We start from the raw sequence: 19,494 nt of genomic DNA, 5'->3' as shown, positions 1-19,494 counted from the left end.
CTACCTGCAGTTATGTTTTGGAAATACTCATGTTAATAGTTAGTATTCTGAAACTGTGCTAAAATATTCATTTCTGACTATAGAAGTAGTTATACTTAGTTCTTGTTCTTTGGAACTATGACTATATATTTCCTTTACCAGTAAGTAAGCGCAGCTAGCGAGTTCATTAGAGAGAGTGACTCAACAAGTATTAGGAACTGGTTTTGTTTTGTTTTTTAAATATTTTTTGCAAATTCCATTAATTAGGAAGATATTGACCTATTACTGCATATTAGCTGATGCTTCTGTATTTGGTTTGTGAGAATGGAAGGCTAGATTTGTGAGATACTTATTTCTGTGACTTTTATTTCCTACAGTTCACTTCCTATCTCAGTGAAGGTCTTTGTTCCCTCCCCAGCTCATAACATTTTTCATGCCACCAACTTGCCCAGTCATTGTTTAGTCTTGCTCATCTTGCTGGTTTTATTCTGTGTGATTTGGCTTCTTACGCATTTGCTGTTCTCCAAGTCCTGAGTAGATAGAGGAAAACTCCATCTCATACATCAGTGACAAAGAAAAAGAAATGTTGTCCTAAAAAAATTAAGGTCCTGCTGCATTTTCCCAGGACTATTGTGCTTTTAACAAGGAAGATTTAAAAAGGGACGCAACCATACAGCTACTTTTAATATGTGAAATTGCCATTGCAGTATGTTTGACAATCAAATTGTGTCTGATGAATGACAAAATGTTTATCTAACATTCATTCATTTTATCTAGTAAACAAACATTAAGGAATCTTATCAGTATAAGAAACATTTGTGGTATTGAAATAATGTGCTTCACTTCTGAAGCTTCAATGTGCTTCATTTGTGAATATCTCTCCATACAGAAAGAGAAGTTAGGGAGAAGATCTTCCAGTGGCCTCAGTGAAATCACTGAAATGGAAGGGTCTATTTTTAATTGTCCGTTCCTATACTAGATCCAGGGTTGGTATGAAGTTTTGCATGGCATGGACATAATCTGAATGTGGGGAAAATTATAATTAATTACCACTGACATCCACCTGACCCACCAAAATGGGAGGGCAGGGTATGTTATGGGTTCCCTCTATTAAGGAAGTCCATCTACTGGGACCAAGAAAATGGGCCTTCTCCATGTTGGTTCCCCCCCAGTAGAACATCATCCCCATAAAGATAAGTTTGATTCCCACCCTAATAATTTTTGAAAGGTCCTGAAGACATGGTTTTGCCAGTGAGCCTGGAGACCCCAGGGAGACCGTCAAGTTGTTTGTTTGATTGTTGTCACCAGAGGGTCAGGGTTTAATGGATATGTATTTGGAGTGTTACTTTGTAAACTACTTAGAATCACTGAGAGTTGACCAGCCATATAATTTTTTTAAAATAAATACAATAATTTTTAAAAAAATATACAGATAATCCTTGATTTATGACCATAATGGAAGCTGCTTATCATGGTCATAAGTCATGATAGTGGTAAATCATGTCACCTACATGACTGGCCTTATTTTATAACCTTTTTGGCAGAGATCATTAAGTGAATGTCACCATAGTTAAGCAAACCAACAGTTTGCCACAGGCTGTAAGAAAATGCCAGTTTTTGGCAATACCATTTATTGTGTCTGGAGTCAGATACCAGGAAGAGTCCAGTCAGGAACTGCTTTTATAACTTTATTAACCAACGTGGTAACAACAAGAGAACTCACTCGAAAACTAGAAACCCTTGACAGCTCTTATATACCGGCTGCCAGAGGGGACTGCACCAATGACAGGGCTCCAAATCTCCCGCTTTTCTTGTGGCGTGTCTCACCCAATCAGCAGACGCCTGGCTGTTGCCAGGCTAGAGACGCGTCGTAACTCTGAGGACTTTACACCCTTCCCCTCCTGGACCGCGCATGCGTAATCGGCCAAGTACGCAGGCCGACGTCGGCTCCGCCCAGATCTTCTTAGTTCAGGGGCGGTAGCCGCCGGAGGAGGAGGAGGAGTGGCCTGAGGCTGCTGATGCTTCTGCTGGGAACGACAACTCCACCCCTAAAGGAGGCCTGGCCCACGCGGGAACTTCGGAAACTTCAGGTACGTTTCTCGACGAGATCAATCCGCGTCTTGAGGGTTGGAGTCCCTCCCCGGCCTGCAGGTCCGGAAGGCCGGGTTCCCAAGACGGGCCGGCGTGGTCGTGGTTTCCTTCCAGGACTGATGGCCTGGAAGGTGGAACCGGAGCGGCCTGCTCCGAGGTTCCCGGGTAGTCCTGGTCATAGGTGAGGCCCTCCGTGCCGGCTGTCCGCCGTCTGAGTTGATTTATATGGCGGTGCCACTCTCGTCCGTCGGCCAGCCGGACCCTGTAGGAATAGGGCCCGGTTATTTGTATAATGGTGCCTGGCACCCACTTGGGTGATGACCCAAAGTTCCGGATAAACACGGTGTCCCCTCCTTTGAATCCCTTAGTTATGATTGAATTGTCTGGCCCCCGCTCTGTGTCATATTGGGGGTGTAGCCTATCCAGAGTAGTCCGCAACCGCCTCCCCACCAGTAGCATGCCATGTGTGGGGTATCATTGCAAATGGCTATAAATGCAGGCCGACATGTGCCAGATGACTACTGGTGGGGGGGGGGAGCTGTTTGGTATTTTGGAACTGTGTTGTAATTACTTTGAACGGTGGCTAAGTGAATGGTCACAAATCAAGAATTCCCTGTATTCTCATGTGATATTCCTATCTGCACTCAGATGGCTCTATCCTCTTTTGACATACATTCCCTGGTGGAACAGCTCCATTCACATTGTCTCTCAGGCAATTCCACTAGCACAGTCTTCAGAGGGATGTATGACCCATTTGGGTTATGAAACTTCTATCGGATCCTTAACTAGTAAAATAAGAATATGGTATGGAGCTGTTCCAAAAGGATCAAAAATGTTTCCACAACAAAGAAGCCAAGACAATGGAATTTCAAATCCATTCTATTGGTAGTTACATTTATTTCCCTAATAAAATAAAGTAAAATCTTCCTCAAGTCCATCTCAAGTGCCAGTGGCACTTCATGAACCCATCCCACGTTTTCTTGATGTATCGTTTGCTTCTGTTTTCTTCTTGGATATTTTTCAATGTCCTAATACAGTCAACATTCCTGAAACTCCTAGGTAAGACTCCATCCCAATACACCAGGGGCAACTTTGCTTAGCTTCAAAAGATTAGCTAGATGCATTGTGGGCTTTTCCCCACCTTTCTATAACTACGAAAGAACTCTGCCCCCATAACACCTTTCTTCTGAGACTTCCTTGTGATGTTGGCTGCATCTCACTATCGGTCTATAGGTGACAGACACACTTGAAGGCGTCCTTCGCTATACCAGAGCACATTTGCGTTTTCCCTTGAACCATGTCCAAAGTTTGCCTTAAGGTGTGTAAAATGCTCGGAGGAAGGTCAGGTGACTCAAGTGACTGGGAACAGGGGCAGAAGAGGGTGGGGACAGCAAACTGCATGCGGCATAGTTTTCTGCCTACTCAGTGGTGTGTGGATAACAGTTCAACCCAGGCAGTGGAGAAAGGCTGGGAATCATTTTTTTTTCTTCTTCTTTTTCTTTCGCTCTCCCTGTCGGCGTTTATATACTGCAATTGTCTGTCTGGTCCTGCTTGATTCCCTTCTCCCCTTTCTCCGGGCTCCTCCGCTGCTCCACTTTCCCCGTCCCCTGACAAGGACTCACACAGAAGGCGTGTCCTCTCGGGGCGGTTGCTGCCGCTGCGGAAGGCAGCTTAAAGCTATAAAAGAAGTGATCGGGTGCCGGCTTGAGCTGCATTTCCCGCCTCTGCTTTCCTCCGGAGGACTTGGAGCCGGTGCGAATAGAGAGCAGCGGGTGCGCCGCCCGCGTGCCTGGGGGCGAATTGAAGGACAGGGCACGGCAAAGCCATAGAGGGCGCTAGGCAAGCCTCAATGCGTGGTCTAGCTGCCTTTGCAACATGCTGGAACTACAGAGCAGCTAAAAGGACTTTGCACACCACTGTCGGAGCTGGATTGCAGCGCTCTCTTTCCTTATGAAGAAGACACAAGTGAGTATCCAGTGAAGAAGTTTTGCGTCCCGCCGGGGACTTGGTGCTGATGGTATCTGGACAGACTTACCAAGGGCGGGTGGGTTGTGCGCTCCGCGGGGAAGGATGAAGGCGTCTAGTGTCCAGGCAAGTGGAAGTTTGGCGGGGAGAAAAGAGCGAGTTGGATAAGAGCTGGACGAGAGATCACCTTCTGGCTGTTGGGTAGCCTTACAGCAAAGAGGCTGCCGAGTTGCTTGCAGAAGCGCCGCTAACTTTTTCCCTCTCCTCTTGCGCGTGGATTTGCGCGGCGGAGCGTTGTAAGCCGCCTTGAACCAACCTCGCGCTTCTATTCAACGGGGACGTTCTGGTTAGGGGCCAGGTAGGTAGAGGAGGGGTGTTCTGGTGACGACGGCTCACTCTATGGCAGAGAGAGAAAGCATTCTTAAGGCCATTGGAGCTGGTGATCGTTTGTCAAATCCCTCCTTTCCTGTCCTGTGACTACCTGGTCGTTTCCACCTGGCAGGATTCTAAACACCAAATAATTCTTTACCGATAGGATGAATCGTGCAAATACTCGATCAATAGGTAAACTGAAATTGCTCAATACCAGCTAGAACTAAGGGGTTGAAGTATTGCTTCTTTTATAATCATGCAAAGAGTGCCTTTGTGGGGTACCCTTTCCTCTTTGCTTTTATCTTTCATTGACACCCCTCCTCTTTTTTTTTCCATTCCATATCTGAACATGTTCCTTTCTCTACAAGCTGCACTTTGTGTTATAATTTCTTTCCACGAGGGGACTGGCTGTAGAGTAGGAGAGGAGTAGGAATTGAAAGAAAATTGCCCAGAATGACAAGGAATTGCTGACAAGAATGAGCTAAATGTGTTTGGGACTCTAGAAGAATGTTTAACCAGGCTCCCTCGCAATAGATAGATGAAAAAAGATAGATAATAGATAGATGGAATCTCCCAGTGTTGTTCCCTTGCCAGTTTTTGCACAGCAGTGCCTTCTTCACCCCACCCTTTAATCCCAATGTTTTCCTAGCTACTTTCTTTGGTATCTTCTGCTGTTTTGGCTCATGTGCCATTTTGGGTCTTCCACATGTAAGCAATGAAAGGAAGGGATTCAAGCAAGGAGACTTAGGTGGGATCTGCAACATTTATTCGGTGTCATTCAAACAGAAACAATGAAATTAGATTGTTTAATCGGAAAAGTGAAACAAAAATATCCTATGTAGGTGTTCAGAAGTATTAATATATCTTTCCCATAATTTGAAATCTTGCTACATTTGGAATTTTAAGATGTGATAGGTAGATTGAAAAACATCACATCAGAGTCCTGAGGGGAGAAAATGCTTTGTGCAGTCAATATATATTTTGTACAGATTATAGTACTGGCAGTTGCTACTTAATTTTGTTTAGTTTGTGTATGCCAATGTCTGCTCAGAAGGGAAAGTACGAGCTGGATTGGAGAAAATTCCGAAGCCTGTACTCTGTACTCTGTATGATGGAGTAAAAAGGCAAAAGTGTTACTTAAAAAGGAAGGCAAGTAGAGTTCCGTTTGCAAGCTGTTGAGTTTCACCCTACAGTTCCATTTTGCACATGTAAATATGACTCTGAAAGTTACCAGTTGCACACTGAAGCTGAGATAGTGATTTTACTCTGAAAACTGATGCAGTAGTCTTTGGTGGCTTCAAGGGTTCTTTTCTGAGACTTATGAATCACCTTCTGACCTATCAGCTTTCTTCTAGTCAGAATTCAGAGGTGTAATTGAACAGAGAACATTTTTTAGGAAAGAAAGATGGATAGTTGCAGGCAAATTTCTCTGACCTTTCCATATTGTGTTAGCTGATGAAGAAAAGGGTTAGATTTGGGGGGGGGAGAATATCAGGTTTCAGAAGTTAAAATACAAGAAACCAAGATAATGGTTTATAACAAGGTAACATTTCACATTTAAAGACAAGTGGAGAGGAATCCTGTCAACAGTGCATTGTATTTCTCCTTGTTCTTTTCCTATGATGCACTGTGAGCTGGGATTAAGAAAGGATCGGATCGTGCAGTTCAGGGTTTAGGTTGTCATCAGGTTGTAACTGCTCTGGCTGATCTCAGGGCCCCTTCAGCCTCTGAGGGAATTAGTCACTGTTCCATGCTACCTTAGCCATTGTTTTGTACCTTTCAATCTGCTCCATTGTTCAGGCTTCTGTGCTGCTGAAAGCTTTGGGGGAGGGTAGTAAGGGTGGAAGGGAGGAGAAAAAAGCTAGTTGAATCTTTTCTGGCGCAGGAATTTTTCATTAAAATTGGTATTAGATATTGGAATTCAGATTTTTCTTCTTCTGGAGTTTACTCAGAAGCAAGTCTATCTATATTTCTGCTTACTAGCATAAATTACGGCTATAGTAGCATACTATACTTACTATGCATACTTACTATGTGTTAATCCTTAGATTTAATCATTAGCAATGCATTAGCTAGATGACCTGATAGAAAAATACTTATCTATGTAAATGTATTTTCAACTGGCTATTTGAATGCAGTTAGAGATTATATCATAAATCAACTATACATGAAGATTCAAAATTCTGTGTTCTTTTATTTTGGCCGTTTAGAATTTGATCATGCCCATTCTCATTTGGGATGATTATGGTGATGTAATCTTGTTGAAGGATTGTTCTGATGAATGGATTTGCACAGTTATATGCAACAGTAAATGAATACTAATATAAGAAACAAATCTGTGTAATTGTCGTACCAGAGAAGGATTTCAAAGTAATAATTTCTGTAAACATGGACTTAATTTTTTTTTAAAAGGCAACCTTTTTAAAAGCAACATTTTTTCACTGTCAGCTACTACTTTAAAGGCAATATTTCATAATATATTGGGAGAAGTACATTTTAGAAGCATAGGGTTGATCGCAACAAGTTTGGAGATCACCAGGCAGACTCAGAAATTTGACCTGCTGGCTAGACATGCAAACTTTAGGAGACCTTAACAGTGGAAAAGAGCTAGAGGCAGAAAGAATACAGCTTTCTTTTGCTGAATGGGTACATTCATTGCCAGCAGTTATATGACCTTCAGGGCTTCTCTGGGAGGACAGTCCGAGTAGTACAGCATTTTTGCTGTTGGAAGAGGCTTTTGGAAATAATGGAATAGATGGTGCACAAAATCCTGGGGGAAGCCAGCAATTTATGGAGGCATAATTGTATCCTATTCTGAAAACATACGTTGCAAGAGGCCGGTATCCATTTAGCTTAGACTTAAAGCCATTCAAAGTAGGCTTTTGTGAAGTAGATGTACATGAAGTTATTCTGTTGAAAAGAACTATGTTCCTATGCAACTCTAGGGTTGATATGCGTGACTGATAAGCTTATATAAATATCAATTCACAGGTTTATAATTAAGCATAGCCCTCATTTGTTAGAAACAGCAAACACAACAATCACATCTACTAATCAGTGTTGCTAAGAGAGTATAGAAAATAAAATGAATACATACAAAGACTCAGGTGAAGGACTGGTAAAAGTTGCTTTAGAAATCAAAAGGGATGGGCTAGATTGAAAATATAAAGAATTTTAGTTTCATTTTTCTCTGCAGCTGATGTAAGAGAAGTCATCCTTCTCTTAAATTTCATAAACCATGGTTTAGAACTGTTGGTTGCAGCCAATAATTCTTGTTAATAGTTTTATATCTGGATGTGTTTGCAAAACTCAGTTCAGATAAGTACTGTTGTTGCTATAAACACTTAACTGTAGGACATGCAGCATAGTATTATTTATTTATTTATTTATTTATTTATTTATTTTCCACCTTTATTATTTTTTCTAAACAATTCAGGGCAATAGACATATCTTATACTCCTTTCTTCCTCCTATTTTCCCCACAACCACAACCTTGCGAAGTGAATTGGGCTGAGAGAAAGTGACTGGCCCAAGGTCCAGTCTTTCATGACTAAGCCAGGATTAGAACTGAAGGTCTTCCACTTTCTAGCCTGGTGCCTTAACCACTAGACCAAACTGGCTGTCATTACTGATATATGTAAAGTGAAGATTCCTTGGGACAAATGGATCTTAACTAGACTTTTGTAAGAGAGGGGATTTGAGGAAGGGATTCCGTATAAATTGGCACTTTCTTTACACATTACTTTGTTTCAAAACCGAGACTATTTGCATGGACTGTATCTTTTATAACAATGAGAGTACTTAGTTTGGTATTTTTGGCACACTACTCTTAGTGTTTAAAACAAATATCAACCATTTAGGTTGCTGAAAGACTTCAGCCTCCAGTGTTAACTAGCATGTACATGATTCAACACTGTGATATGAAGTTATATTTTTATAGTTCAAGCAGGTTATTTGGTAGTTGAAGTTGAATAACCTGGGATAATGTATAGTGAAGTCAAGATTTAAAAATGACAGCCACTTCAAATAAAGCATATCAATTCACTTTACCTATCTTCAGTTGTGTTTTGTTGGGAGGTTCCATATTACTAATGGGTGTCTGCAATTTCCGAAATGCCAAGTCAGTAAATTTAAAGGAACCTAATGAGAGATGGAATAAAGGTTATTTTAATAGGGAGTTTTATTCCCCTACTTTTCTTCCTTGAATAAACAGCATGTCCTATATTTATTAGTCTAATGATACTAAGGATAATCTATTTTAATACAGCATTTCCTGGGAACATTTATCCCAAAAATCTTTGCATTGCCCACTTAAAGCTTGTTAATTATTAATATTATGCTTAGATTAAAAAATGAATCCAAGAGTTGCTAGATGAGGGGTGGTGATGGGCACCCCAGAGATCTTCCCTGAATATATCATTCAAAAACTACAAGCATCCACAGGCTTTCATCCTCAAATTACTCGTTCTGGCATGGAACTGTGGAGGTTATCGGATCTGCTTCTAAAAGTTATTTGAGATTTGTAGTCCGAGTTGCATAAATATGTAGATAAAAATGACTTTCTAGTTTCTTATGGCATTAATACCGATCGATAAAATGCACTGTGACTTGCAATATTTGTAGTTACTCAGGAAATACTTAATGCTTGAAAATTAATTTATAAAGAATTTGCTTTTAACTTCTGTTGAAGAATTTGTCTGTATTTCTGTTGACTTGTTATTGTTTCTGTAGCTGGCAAATGCTCAGGAAATCCAGGCAGATGATAGTTTGATATTATACCCTGAAATGCGGTGCAGTGGAAAACAATAGAGGAAGGAAACTCTAGGGAAAAAGTGGGAGAGTGGCTTATTAGTATGCACCTTGTGTTATGTAGTATATTAAGTGGAGACAAAGGAGATACCTCTTCCCACAAAAAACCACAAAACAATACTATTCTCTACTTATCTCCAGTGCTGACCATTGTGCAACCATAGGGTTGATGAGCTAGACATGCACATTTTGCACTCCAGGGGAACTTAACGAAAAAGCCTTTTATTTCAGTTATAAAGAGTGCAGAGAAGGGCAACAAAGATGATTAGAGGACTAGAGGCTAAAACATATGAAGAACAGTTGCAGGAACTGGGTATATCTAGTTTAATGAAAAGAAGGACTAGGGGAGACATGATAGCAGTGTTCCAATATCTCAGGGGCTGCCACAAAGAAGAGGGGATCAAACTATTCTCCAAAGCACCTGAAGGTAGGACAAGAAGCAATGGGTGGAAACTAATGAAGGAGAGAAGCAACTTAGAATTAAGGAGAAATTTCCTGACAGTTAGAACAATTAATAAGTGGAACAACTTGCTGGCAGAAGTTATGACTGCTCCAACACTGGAATTTTTAAGAAGATGTTAGATAACTATTTGTCTGAAGTGGTGTAGGGTTTCCTGCCTAGGCAGGGGATTGGACTAGAAGACCTCCAAGGTGCCTTCCAACTCTGTTGTTGTTGTTGCTGTTGTTTTTGTTATTATTATTATTGCTAATCTCTGGATGGTAGATTAGATAGGCCTTTTTCGGATCTAATATGATTTTTCAATTTACTTGGGTAAATATTTGAAATACAAACATAAGAATGTAGATGGAACTATTGAGATAGGCATTATAGGTAGCTGTTGACATACAATGTAATATAGAGCCCGCCCATCTACATAGTTGCAAGTTATGACAGTTGTAAAATGGACTACCATGTTACAAGACCCATATTTATGACTTTTTTGTAGCAGTCATAAAGCAAATTTAAGCCACAGCCATTAAGCAAATTCTTTATTCGCTATGGGCTATTTTGCAGAAAATCAGAAATAAACACAGCAAAAAAGTTGTTAATTGTGGTTGTCTAACTGTGGGATGCTGTAAATGTGTGGGCAATGTCTCATCTGTTCATCTAATTGTAAGGATATCCTTTTCCAGAGTTTATATTTATATTTTTTGTAGATAAGAGTTTGTAGAGAAGAATAAGAAATAGAGAGAGTAGATGGGATACACTGGTTGAGTTCTTTTCTCTTGCTTCCTTGGTGATTAGATTTGAGAACTGAAATAACTAATCAGAGTAATATAACTTACAGATTTTTGAAGAACTATTGAATAACCACACAAAAGTGACTATATACACTGTGTCTTGTTTCCAAAGCTATATTCAGCAGGGCATTCTCTTGATTAATTGCTCACAGTCTGTACTCGATGTACATGGGCAAAACAGATTTTCTGATTGCTTTCCAGTCCTGAATATTATCAAGAAAACTTTAATTATAGAAGCAGATTTGAGCATTTATGCATTTGTGAACTTCTAGATACTGATACTGAACTTCTAGATACTGATATTCACACTCCACAACCTGCTGCATTTGTCAATGAAGGAAGACAAAACTTTAAGTATATCGGTAGATTGCCAGACTTGCAAAATGCCCTGCGTACAGTCATCACAGAAGAAACTATGCAGAGGCAGTAGGCTTCAGCAGTAACTGCTGCTCTTTTGACAGATGCATGCTTCAGTACAAAGTACATAATACTGTATATAAACTGTGAAGGTGCAGACAGAGAAGATAGTTTAGTCAAGATACAATACACTGCCTATTAAAAGCATATTGAAATATTCTGACAAACTGTTTTCTGAATTTGTCTGACATACTCGGAAAGTCGGATTAAGCAATTAATAAATCTATTACTGTTTCTGCAAATTAAACTATTTTTTTTTTAAAAAAAGACCGACCTGTAAGATTTTCTGATCATCTGTTTTCTTAAACATGTTGATTGCAATATTGGTAATGATTTGCCAAGTAGACAAATGTTTGTTCATTGTAATTTTCTAAAGGTATGGATTTTGTTATCTATCTATTATATCTATCTATTTATCATCTATCTAGCTAACTAGCTAATCTCAAGAAAGAAAGTAAATACTTTGCTTTCTTTTATCAAAATCCTTCCTCGCAGTTTAACCTGCTAAGCTGCTTCGTGCAATGTAAATAATACTATGGTACTTCCTAAGAATTGCTTAGGAGCTTATGCTTTAAAAATCCCTGAATATCTCTGACCTTTTTGTGCTATCTAGAATGTATTAGGAATTGTAAATTGCATTACATAGTGTAAAAAAAGCAATTTCTTGTGGTGTTAAGGTTTGATTTTGAAGTATAGGGAAGGGAACTGAGTATAGTAAAGATATGGTCCAAGCAGCAGGTGAAGCTAAGCAAGATCACATCAAATACCTGTACAATTAGCACAGGGGCCCCCCAAGGCTGTGTGCTCTCCCCACTTCTCTTCTCTCTGTATAGCAATGACTGCATCTCCAATGATCCATTTGTTAAGCTACTGAAGTTCACAGATGACACAACAGTGATTGGTCTCATTCGAGACAATGACGAATCCGCATATAGACGAGAGGTCGAACGACTAGCCTTGTGGTGCAACCAAAACAATCTGGAACTGAACACACTCAAAACCATAGAAATGGTGGTAGACTTTAGGAAAAACCCTTCCATACTTCCACCTCTCACAATACTTGACAACACAGTATCAACAGTAGAAACCTTCAAATTTCTGGGTTCTATCATATCGCAAGATCTCAAATGGACAGCTAACATCAAAAACATCATTAAAAAAGGACAACAAAGAATGTTCTTTCTGCGCCAACTCAGTAAGCTCAAACTGCCCAAGGAGCTGCTGATCCAATTCTACAGAGGAATTATTGAGTCTGTCATTTGCACCTCTATAACTGTCTGGTTCGGTTCTGCAACCCAACAAGAAAAACACAGACTTCAGAGGATAATTAGAACTGCAGAAAAAATAATTGCTACCAACTTGCCTTCCATTGAGGACCTGTATACTGCACGAATCAAGAAGAGGGCCGTGAAAATATTTGCAGATCCCTCGCATCCTGGACATAAACTGTTTCAACTCCTACCCTCAAAACGACGCTATAGAGCACTGCACACCAGAACAACTAGACACAAGAACAGTTTTTTCCCGAAGGCCATCACTCTGCTAAACAAATAATTCCCTCAACACTGTCAGACTATTTACTGAATCTGCACTACTATTAATCGTTTCATAGTTCCCATCACCAATCTCTTTCCACTTATGACTGTATGACTATAACTTGTTGCTGGCAATCCTTATGATTTATATTGATATATTGATCATCAATTGTGTTGTAAATGTTGTACCTTGATGAACGTATCTTTTCTTTTATGTATACTGAGAGCATATGCACCAAGACAAATTCCTTGTGTGTCCAATCACACTTGGCCAATAAAATTCTATTCTATTCTATTCTTTATCAAATGGAGTTCAAGAGAATTTAAAGGAAGCACAATAAGTAAACAAGATTGAAACAAAAATAATTATAGGATTGTGTAAAAGAAACATCTACTGAGAATATGGAAGGATGTTCAGAATGCAAACTTCCTTCTGTACTTCTTTCTTTTCCCAAGAGAAGATCTTTAAGATCTGCTAATATGTTATTTCTGTCTTGACATTTGGTGTGTATCAGCAATAATTTAAGCATATTCATCATATTTGTATCCTTTTTCTTGAAGAATAGCAAAATGGTTCATAGCAGTTCTTGCCACAATAATTATCTTATATACTACCAATGATTATTTGGAAGCTTTTGTTAATATCATTGCAATGTCTGTCTATACTTTTGTTTGTTTTCCTTTCATTGTAGTTTTCCTTTTAATGCTAGTTAAACTACAACAATACACAATACAATGCAACCACAATACAATACACGCTACAATACAATACAATACAACCACAACAATACACGAGCAAATAATAGATACAAACTCAAGGTAAACCACTCCAAACTCTTGCAGAAAATATGACTTTAGTAACAGAGTTGTCAATGCCTGGAATGCACTACCAAACTCTGTGGTCTCATCCCAAAACCTCCAAAACTTTAAGCTTAAACTGTCTACTGTTGACTTCACCCTATTCCTAAGAGGTCTGTAAGGGGGCGTGCATAAGTGCACCTGCGTGCCTACCATTCCTGTCCTAATATTCCTTTTTAATTACTCTTTTCATGTATCCAAATTATGTTTATACTTTTATCTGTTATCTTATATATGATTGACTAAAGAAATAAAGAAATAAATTAGTTATATGAGTAATTTTCCTATTGCAATAGTCCCTTCAGGCTTATTCTTCATATAATGTCTGTGGGCTATATGTTCGCTACCATAGCTCTACACTTCCTTTTATTCCCATGTGGATCCCACTACTTTCTTTGCCTTCTGTATAAATGTTTGTCCTCTGTGATCTGGAGGGCTGTTCATGGAAATACAGTGAGATAAAAGCAGCTATTATATTCCTAGTAAACCTAAATGGCATGAAAAAGGAGTGAGGTGGCTGCACAGGCCTTGAATTGACAAATAGTTGGAACTTGGAGATCTCTGCTCAGTGAGAGTCTGGTTAGCCAGCAGTGAGATTCTAATTAAGAATCATTGTAGAGTAAAATATCATTCATTTCTCTGGACTGTTTATAATCGCAACCTCCTGCACGCATATTTTGATCCAAAGAAACATGATATGCTCTCATTTATTTTATTTTATTTATTTATTTATAATCCAATTTCTATACCGCCCTTCTCCCGAAGGACTCAGGGCGGTTTACAACCGTATTAAAAACACAAGAGTACACATAATATAAATAACAAATTTAAAACACATTTAAAACGAATATTTAATTGGACAATTTACTAAAACGGTCAAGACTGACATAAAACCCTTTAAAATTTAAAAACTATAATTAAAATGCATTTAGGCTAGTCACGATTAAATAATAAAGTTTTCAATTCCCGCTTTGAAGTTTTGGAGGTCGGGGAGTTGGCATAACTTCGGAGGTAACTCGTTCCAAAGGGCTGGTGTTGCCACATAGAAGGCTCTCCCTCTGGGGGCCGCCAACCGACATTGTTTGGTCGACGGCACCCTGAGCAGGCCCACTCTGTGGGAGCGCACAGGTCGTTGGGAGGCTATCGGTGGCAGAAGGCAGTCTTGTAAATAATCCAGTCCTAAGCCATGGAGCGCTTTGAAGGTGGTCACTAACACCTTGAATTGCACTCGGAAAGCTACCGGCAGCCAGTGCAGGCCACGCAGGATAGGTGTTATATGGGAGCAACGTGGTGCTCCCTCTATTACCCGCGCAGCCGTATTCTGGACTAGCTGGAGCCTCCTGGTGCTCTTCAAGGGGAGCCCCATATAGAGAGCATTGCAATAGTCCAGGCAAGAGGTAATGAGGGCATGAGTGACCGTGTATAAGGAGTCCTGGTCAAGGAAGGGGCGCAACTGGCGAATCAGGTGAACCTGATAAAATGCTCCCCTGGCGATGGCCGTCATGTGTTCTTCTAAGGACAGCCGATCGTCCAGGAGAACGCCCAGGTTGCGCACCCTTCCCCTGGGGGCCAATACTTCACCTCCAGCAGTCAGCGAAAGCGAAAGCTGGCTGTACCGGGACGCCGGAACCCACAGCCACTCTGTCTTGGTGGGGTTGAGCTGGAGCCTGTTCCTCCCCATCCAGACCCGCATGGCCTCAAGACATTGGGCCATCACCTTGACAGCTTCGTTGGGGTGGTTTGGAGTGGAAATGTACAGCTGAGTATCATCAGTGTACAGATAACAATCCACCCCGAAACCACGGATAACCTCACCCAGCGGCTTCATGTAGATGTTGAACAGGAGGGGTGAGAGACACAAGTGAGGGACCTAGAGGTCGATCTCTGCCCCCCTGCCAACACCGTCTCGAATGGTCAGAGAGATAGGAGGAGAACCACCGATAAACGGTGCCTCCCACCCCGAATCCCTCCAACCGCCGCAGCAGGATACCATGGTCGATGGTATCAAAAGCCGGCGAGAGATCTAAAAGGACCAGGACAGAGGAACATTCACTGTCCCGAGCCCTCCAGAGGTCAACCACCAACGCAACCAAAGCTGTCTCAGTGCTGTACCCAGGTCTGAAGCCGGACTGGAATGGGTCTAGAAAGACAGATTCCTGCAGGTATTGGGGAAGCTGATATGCCACCACACTCTCAACAACCTTCACCAAAAAGCGAAGATTGGAGACTGGACGATAGTTCGCCAATACAGCTGGGTCCAGGGAAGGCTTCTTGAGGAGGGGCCTCACCACCGCCTCTTTCAAGGCGGTGGGGAAAATGCCCCCCAACAAAGAAGAGTTGGTCACTCCCAGGAGCCAGCCTCGTGTCACCTCCCGTGTGGCCGGTACCAACCAGGAGGGACATGGGTCGAATAAACATGTAGTGGGATTCAGCCTACCCAACAGCCTGTCCATGTCGTCGGGAGTCACAGGATCAAACTCAGGCCAGGTAATGTCCACAAGGCTCGGCCCCGTCATCTCGCCCGGATCTATCCAATCTCAGAGTTAAAGTCAGTAGTAGGCAACTTCCTTCTCCTTGAACAACACTCATATTTAGGGAGAAAGGGGAATTTCTCTTTCTATTTCCAAATTGCCTGGCCACTGTCCAAGATTCAGAGAAAAAAGTTATTGATCTCATCTTGTCCTTCTCAAAGGGGTCTCCTTTCACTTCGGAGCCAAATCTCTGACCCTAGGGTGTGTTTGCTGTTCTGCAGTGGCTCTGATATCCCTTTGCCCCTCTCCTTGAAGAGTAAACCAACTTCTACAGAATTAATGTTTTGTAGGACTAATAAATCAAATTCTTGGCAGCAGTCCAGAATGATTTGACATTACCTCCTTCCATACTGGTTTTTCAATCTCATAGCCCAGACTACAGCACTAAACACTATTTCCAGATAGTCTCCCATCTAAGCTTTAGTGATGTTAATTTTTCTAAGATTACCAAGATGGCTGCATCTGATAATGTACATATATATATATATATATTCCTATCGCTTTTTTTTTACTTATGGTTATTATTTGTAGTTTGACAGATGTTTGCTTGGGCAGGTGATTATTATTTTATGATTATATTAAACTATCTAATTATTATAACTGAAATTAAGGCTGATGACTTGTTAAAATAATTACATTTGTCTAACAAGAAATGTTACAGGCAGAAAAGTATTCTTACTCATAATTTTAAAATTCTGCTATATAAAGCTGTGGTTTATATATGCATGTATGTTTTTAACAGAACAAGATTGACGCCCAGAAAACAGAAAACAAGGCAGCTCAATTAGAGTGCCATAGCTTTCATTCATGAGCAACTAGTATTAAAAGTTAATAATGTTGCAATCTTAGCAAAAAACCATAAGGCAGCATAACTACTGAGTATACAGTATTTGGTTTCTGCAAGCAGAAATTCAGAGTTTTATTAGTTCATATATAGTATAATCATGAACCACACTGAATAGCAGGGAGGGAGGAAACTGCAAAAAAAAATTCTTTTCTTTAACCACAAGTTATGAATTACTGCAAGCTAATTTAATTAAATTCATTTGCATTTCTAGACCTGAGATTTTTAATTTGCTTTTGACTTCAAAGTGCATAAGAGTATAAATTAGTGAAGCAATGCTAACACTACATTTTCTTTTTTTAGTAAACTAAGAAAAAGATTTCAGCTGGCGAACTGCATGTTATCAGCATAGTGCATCAAAGGGCCTCATAATAGAACTTTTTAATGTTTCTTTGTATTTCAACCACCAAAGTTACTCTACTGGACTATTGGGCTCCCCTGGCCATAGACAGACCTATTCACATTAATGTTCGTTTTGTGGCATGTAATAGGCTGTTGGCTGGATTTTTGGTTGACTGTCTTTCAGGAGTTGTATTGGTGTAGAGCTTGGTGCAGCGTGGTATGTTTTGGGATTACTGGTCTGATTATGTTTGAGGCTGATCTCTGGTTTTATTTACAATCTGACTTTGGGAGGCTGTACAAGAGAACCTGGAGTTGTGCAGAAGATTGGTCAGAATCAGACTGACTATGTTTGTCCTTCTTCCCTGGGTGAGCGCTAGTGTGTGTGTTTGTGTGTGTAAATGTCTTGTTGCCTGGTAAGTGAGAAAGACCAGGGAGGGTGGTACTTGGGGGTTGTATGGATGTAGGGTGAATGCAGAGGGGGATGAAGGGGTTTTTGATGTGACAACTCTGTTGTTGCGGTAAGAAAATGGCAGTGCCTTGAAGGCACTGAGAATAAATGCTATAGCATCTGTCGGGCTCACCTTATCCCTGGTTGTTCATTAGTTGAAGGGGGGGGTCCCCTTTCAAATCAATAAAAGAGTTTTGAGGATGGAGAATGGTATGGCTGGTGAGGAGGGCAAGGTAGGGCAATGTATTTTGGTGGTGTCAGATAATGGGAAATATGGCAGGAGACAAGGGTCATGCCCCTTGTGGGGAACACATCCTCAGTATTTAGTACTGCTCTTATGTTTCAGTCCTTGCATTAAATCTATTTACCTAGTCAGCAAATTTGAGTTTTAGGCTGATTCTTGTGTAGAAGGCTGATCTGACTTGTATCACCGAGACCTAGCTAGGTGCAATTGGTGGGGTTCCTGTCTTAGAAATGTGCCCAGCTGGTTTTGGAGAATGACACCAACTTAGACTACAGAGACAGGAAGGGTCTGTCTGTTGTCATCAGAGAATTTCTGATGGCTTTCAGGGATATCACTCCACAAGTGAGTGATTATAAGACCTTTTTTAAAAGTTGGGCTTGAGGGATCAGATGAGATTGGGGTTACTGTACCAACCTCCCTACTGCAGCTTCCCAGCCTGAGCTCCTGGTCCTTGCTATGGGGCTGGTGATGGAGTTCCTCAGGTTCATAGTTTTGGGAAACTTTGAACTGGGGTGGGGTTGGAGGTAGCTGTCTCAAGGTCAGGTTGTCCAGAGTTCAATTATGAGCTTGTCTAGAGTTGTATCCCGCTATAGCAGTGTTGGCGAATCTTTTTGGCATTGAGTGCCAAAACAGGAGTGTGCGTGCAAGCGCTGGGGAGCACCAGAAATCGGAACAACAGCTCCCTAGAATGCATGTGCAGGACCACCAGAAACTGGAAGAGCAGTTCCCCAGCATGCATGCGCACGCCGGGAAGCTAAAGTTCACCTGGTCTTTCAGTTTCTGGTGTATGTGTGCATGCGTAGAGCAGCTGGCCAACATGCATGTGCACACTGGAACCTGGAAGAGCAATGGACAACGGCTGGCATGCCCTGAAAGATGGCTCTGCATGCCATTTCCGGCACATGTGCCATAGTTTTGCCATCACTGCTCTATAGGGAAGCAGATTGATCTACCTCCAGTGACTGATTTTAGAAGGAACTGCAGATTATAACTAGGATCTGCTGTTTAATTCTGCCAATTCCTAGTCATTGCTTGGAATAGAAAGGTGACAGGCTTTGATTACGCTCCTGCGACCTGTCCTGACCTGTGGATATGCCCCTCCCCTGGTATATGTCAGAATTCAGAGATGAAAGTGATTAAGAAATAACTAGGGTATCATTGGCAGAAGACAAAGAATTAACTCAACCAAACATGGGTAAGAGCTGATATTATAGCCTACCTCAAGGTGATCTGGGCAGCAAAGTGCAAATACTTATCCACGCTAATTGCATCTGCAGATAATCATCAGGTGACCATCTTTAAGGGAGTTAACTTCTGGGGAAGGCAAATGTCTACCTGCAGGGACATGCGGAGGCATTTGCCTAGTTTCTGGAAGACAAAGTTGCTTGGATTAATTTCCAGTTAGATGTTGGTGTGGCTGCTGATCTGGTGGAGATGTCTGTTGCAGATTCTTGCCCAGCTATCTGGGAATGGTTTAACTGTGTTACTCTTGTAAAAGTGGAGAGGACCCTAGAAAGTATGACTGCAACCACTTGTGTCTTAGATCTGTGTCCCTCCTGGCTTGTGAAAGTTTCCTGGGAGGTGACATGTGAGTGGATTCTGGCATGATTAATGCTTCTCTGCTGGAAGGGGTTGTGCCCAGTGGTGGGATTCAAATAATTTAACAACCGGTTTTCTGCCCTAATGATTTCTTCCAACAACTAGTTCACCAAACTGCTCAAAAAGTTAACAACCGGTTCTCCCGAAGTGGTGCAACTGGCTGAATCCCACCACTGGTTGTGCCCCAGCCTTTTATGAAGCTGTGGTCTGCCTTCTTC

General features: G+C 41.2%; 1 protein-coding gene across 1 annotated transcript in view; it reads left to right on the top strand.

Annotated features, from left to right (window-relative positions):
* Positions 1-3,527: 3,527 nt before the first annotated feature.
* The window catches only part of KITLG (KIT ligand), a 61,640-nt gene continuing 45,673 nt past the window's right edge, over positions 3,528-19,494 (top strand). The window contains exon 1 of the mRNA XM_058190532.1: positions 3,528-4,035. Coding sequence (XP_058046515.1) covers positions 4,021-4,035 — 15 coding nt within the window. The 5' untranslated portion in view covers positions 3,528-4,020. The remainder of the gene's footprint in view (positions 4,036-19,494) is intronic.

The sequence above is a fragment of the Ahaetulla prasina genome, chromosome 7, assembly GCF_028640845.1.
Source record: "Ahaetulla prasina isolate Xishuangbanna chromosome 7, ASM2864084v1, whole genome shotgun sequence".
NCBI lineage: Eukaryota > Metazoa > Chordata > Lepidosauria > Squamata > Colubridae > Ahaetulla > Ahaetulla prasina.
This window is presented reverse-complemented; position numbering and strand designations above follow the sequence as displayed.